Source organism: Vigna unguiculata, chromosome 3 (genome assembly GCF_004118075.2).
Source record: "Vigna unguiculata cultivar IT97K-499-35 chromosome 3, ASM411807v1, whole genome shotgun sequence".
NCBI lineage: Eukaryota > Viridiplantae > Streptophyta > Magnoliopsida > Fabales > Fabaceae > Vigna > Vigna unguiculata.
Window position 1 is genome coordinate 55,148,034 of NC_040281.1, and position 4,798 is coordinate 55,152,831.

Consider the following 4,798-nt stretch of genomic DNA (forward strand, 5'->3'; position numbering starts at 1 on the left):
TGGTTAAGCTTTTAACCTATAACATATCAGCGACAAAACACTCTCTTTGTTTTATTTTGTCCTTTTGTTTTTCTTCCTTGCCATGCCAATACCAAACTACTTAAACAAAGAAAAAAAAAAAATTAAAGCACTCGTTGGTCCCTTGAATGCAACGTTTGCCTCCGAGCCGGTCGTATTACCAACTTTTTTTTTTCTATTCACTTTTATCAATTAATTAATAAGTTGAAAATAAAAAGTAAATAAATTACACACACGCAGTGCAGAAGCGCGTGGGATATGGTGGAAGGAGTGAAAACAGCTTTGTAAAGTAAAAACGTAAGGAGTTTTTGGACCAACTGCACTGAGGGTGTTTTTTTTTTTTTTTTCTTTTTCTTATGGCTTTGAAGCTCGTGATATTAGATTACATTAGAGTACATATTTAAACAACATGATACCTTGTTTCTTCTATTTATACTAAAAAAAAAACATGATACCTTCTACTCTTTCCCAAACTCCACTCACACAATTCCCACCGCTCTTTTTCTTATGGTGTTTCGCCGGATAAACAGTATCATATTTCCCTCCATTTATCTTCTTCTGCTCTTGGCTAATTGGGATTCCTGAACTCCACCCAATGGCGCTGCTCACAATTATCGTAGTCTTCCTCCTCCAACTGAGTTCTCATGTCAGAGTCAACTCGGAGCCGACTCAGGACAAGCAAGCGCTCCTTGCTTTCCTCTCCCAAACCCGGCACTCCAACCGCCTCCAATGGAACGCTTCCGCTTCCGCATGCGACTGGGTGGGCGTCAAATGCGACGACTCCCGCTCCTTCGTCTACTCTCTCCGTTTACCCGCCGTCGACCTCGTGGGTCCGGTTCCACCCGCCACAATCGGCCGCCTCTCCCAGCTTCGGATCCTCAGTCTCCGCTCCAACGGTCTCACCGGCGAGATCCCTGCCGATTTCTCGAACCTCACCTTCCTCCGCAACCTCTACCTCCAGAAAAACCAGTTTTCCGGTGAGTTCCCCCCGAGTCTCACTCGCCTCACTCGTCTCACCCGCTTGGATCTCTCCTCCAACAACTTCACCGGTCAAATCCCTTTCTCTGTCAACAACTTAACCCACCTCACCGGCCTCTTCTTGGAGCACAACAGCTTCTCTGGGAAAATCCCCAGCATCACTGCCAAGCTCGTTAGCTTCAACGTTTCCTTCAACCGCCTCAACGGTTCCATTCCGGAGACGCTCTCCACTTTCCCCGACTCCTCATTCGCGGGAAACGCAGATCTCTGTGGCCCGCCGTTGAAGGCCTGCAACCCCTTCTTCCCGGCTCCGGCGCCGTCTCCCTCCTCCAATTCGACCCCGGCCACGGCGCATAAGAAGTCCAAGAAGCTCTCCACGGGCGCCATTGTCGCAATCGTTGTCGGGTCCGTTCTCGTGGCGGCGTTGCTGCTGCTGCTGTTGCTGCTGTGCGTCCGGCGCCGGCGACGGCAGCCAGCGAAACCGCCGAAGCCTGTTGCGGCGGCACGTGCCGTGCCGGTGGAGGCGGGGACGTCGTCGTCGAAGGAGGATATCACCGGGGGTTCGGCGGAGGCGGAGAGGAACAAGCTGGTGTTCTTTGAAGGGGGGATTTACAGTTTCGATTTGGAGGATTTGTTGAGGGCTTCGGCGGAGGTGTTGGGGAAGGGCAGCGTGGGGACTTCGTACAAGGCAGTGCTTGAGGAAGGGACGACGGTGGTGGTGAAGAGGCTGAAGGATGTTGTGGTGACGAAGAAAGAGTTCGAGATGCAAATGGAAGTTCTGGGGAAGATTAAGCACGATAATGTGGTACCCCTCAGAGCCTTTTACTTCTCCAAGGACGAGAAATTGCTCGTTTACGATTACATGTCTGCCGGAAGCTTGTCTGCTCTCCTTCACGGTACCATCTTCTTATCCAATCCCTTTTCTGTTTCTTTATTTTTTTTTCTTTGCTGCTTAATTCTGCTTAATTGTGTTCATGGCTAATTATTGAACTCAAATGCAATGCAATTTGATTGTTATAGTTTCAGAACACCATATTTAGTTTGCTCTCTTGCGTTTCCGGCTTTTCCCTGTGTTCATAGGGGAATTGAGTATTCTTTGTTTGATAGAATTGGCTTTAGTATTTAATTTGGCTGAATTCCTACTCCAGCTGTTGTAGTCGTGAAAGTTCATTATTTTATTTGAGGGCTCCAATAATATTTTATTAGTGTTGTTGCTGTTATTGTTGTGAAGTGTTTGTTGTGTGATTAGCTTATTTGCGGGCAGTGGCATGGGGCGCTTTCTAAGTTGATAATGGAGGTGGGTTATACTTAGTAGTCTACTGCATTACGTATCAGTGTGATGTTAATTATATTAATTTACTTATGGGGAAAATAGTTTAATTGGAAGAGTGTTATTCTAAGTGTATCGTAAATGGGAAGTTTTGTGCAGCAGCGTAGAGTGCGCTTGTTTAATGCATGCTTCAGGAGCAAACATTCTCTACTCATGAGTGACATTGTCTTTCTTTAATTTTCCCATTCTTTCATTTCCCATAACCCAAGCAACATGCACTCATGAGATACCAGCGTGGCTCACCGACATTATTTCTATGTCTTTCTTTTTTTCTTCCATTTTTTGTTCTCTCCTTTAAAAGGAGAAAAGATAGAAAAAAATAAAGCGTTCTATTTATTCCCTCCTCCTCCTCCTCCTCCTCCTTTCCCAACGAAGAAGAGAAAGGCATTTGGACCACGACCATGCTGCTTTTTGCTTTTGAAAGGGTTGTGTTGAGTCCAAGCAAAGGAAAAATCCCACAAACCACAACCTCCTTTGCTCCATGCTTGTGTCTTGAAACAGTTAAATTTGGCGATTAGATGAAATTATTGCATGGTGATATGATACATGACTAAAGCGGGAAATAAAGAGAGCATGATTATTATTAATAATTAATATATATAATTGATGGTGTGTGTGTAATAGTATTATAGATAGGGATTGGAGGAGTGGATTGTTGATGAGAATTACTTGACTAACTACATTAGCACTGCTGGTATTGATACTGCAGGGAGCAGAGGGTCTGGGAGAACACCACTGGACTGGGACAGCAGAATGAAAATAGCAGTAGGAGCGGCACGGGGGTTGGCATGCCTCCACGTGGCAGGCAAGGTGGTCCACGGCAACATAAAATCCTCCAACATCCTCCTCCGAGGGCCGGACCACGATGCCGGCGTTTCGGACTTTGGTCTAACCCCCCTGTTCGGGAACGGAGCTCCGTCGAACCGAGTGGCGGGTTACCGGGCACCCGAGGTGGTGGAAACCCGAAAGGTGAGCTTCAAGTCTGACGTGTACAGCTTTGGCGTGTTGCTGTTGGAGCTTCTAACGGGGAAAGCCCCGAACCAAGCGTCGCTTGGGGAAGAGGGCATAGACCTCCCGAGGTGGGTCCAGTCGGTGGTGCGCGAAGAGTGGACCGCGGAGGTCTTCGACGCGGAGCTCATGAGGTATCACAACATCGAGGAGGAGATGGTTCAACTCTTGCAAATAGCCATGGCGTGTGTTGCGGTGGTGCCTGACCAGAGGCCCAGCATGCAGGACGTGGTGCGCATGATCGAGGACATCAACCGGGGGGAGACCGACGACGGCCTGCGTCAGTCCTCCGATGACCCTTCTAAAGGATCCGAGGGTCACACCCCTCCCCCGGAGTCAAGGACACCCAGGTCACTCACACCTTAACAAAAAAGTAATAAAGGCTTCTTGATTGAATGAAATTCAAAAAGAGGAAAGAAAGGACAACACAAGGTGGTGGTGGGTCGCTCTTCAAAAAATATTGTCAATTATGCACTGTGCTTTCTTCCTTCCCTGGCCCCGTTCCTGTCTATTTTCCCCCCTCTCATGTGTTTCATTTCATTTTTTTTCCCCTATTTTTCTTTTATTATTGATTTTTACAGGTGGGATTTTCAAATTGTTAATCAAGCTTTGACCTTTTCATCAGATTCTAAGTGCCATTTACCTCATTTCTTAATTTAAATTATTTGTCACTGTCATCTTTTTTTGTCAAAATGGAGCCTATCTTTTTCATTTCGTCTTCACACCACTGTCGTATGTTATGTTACCACGTCAGCCAGTGCGTTCTTTTTTTGACCCAGCGACGATAGCAGTTGTTACAAAATCATTGCAAAAATTGTGTATCCACGTCACTTGATTTGTATGACGCAGAGTGCAAAAGTAAACCAAAGAAAGCAGCTTTGGATGAACATTATGAACAAAATCAGCATTTGACCCGAATGAATAATGATGGATGGGAAATGGAGGAGGAGGCGCGGTTGTTGTGGTGGTGGTTCGAATTGACGTGTTAGTAACTCACATGGGCACCGGGATTGGTGGGAAAGAAAATACAGTGAGCATGAGATGGTTACCCCTCTCTGTATGGTGTGTCCATTTGTGAGGAAAAGGGTGGAGAACAGGCTGGCCTTGTGGAGTGGGCGATAGTGTGTGTTGGCAGTTCTGACAGATAAAGAAGAGCCTTTGACCCAACCATGGTGTGAGAGAAGAACCCTCGATGCATGCCGCTGTGGACCATTCTTGTTTTACCTCACCATTTTTTCTTTTTTAAATAATCTTTTATCATCAATCACTGCTTACTTGGATCCATGAAACGAAGAACTGTTGCTGTCTCTTATTGAGTTTTCTGATTCCACTGTAAATGTAAATGTACGCAAGCAAACCGTACGCGCTCATGCCTCACTTTGCTCCTTCGCTTTCCGTTCACATTCAGACCTACAACCTCACACGTTCCAAAAAATCCTTGTCCTTTTCTGGATGTCTAAATAA

The 4,798-nt window shown here is 46.2% G+C and overlaps 1 protein-coding gene across 1 annotated transcript; it reads left to right on the plus strand.

Moving 5' to 3' along the window:
- Nucleotides 1-437: 437 nt before the first annotated feature.
- LOC114178109 (probable inactive receptor kinase At2g26730) lies at nucleotides 438-4,011 on the plus strand. Its single transcript, XM_028063826.1, has 2 exons — nucleotides 438-1,892; nucleotides 3,036-4,011. The coding sequence occupies exons 1-2, from the start codon at nucleotides 614-616 to the stop codon at nucleotides 3,698-3,700; spliced, it is 1,944 nt and encodes a 647-aa protein (XP_027919627.1). The 5' UTR covers nucleotides 438-613; the 3' UTR covers nucleotides 3,701-4,011.
- Nucleotides 4,012-4,798: the final 787 nt, after the last annotated feature.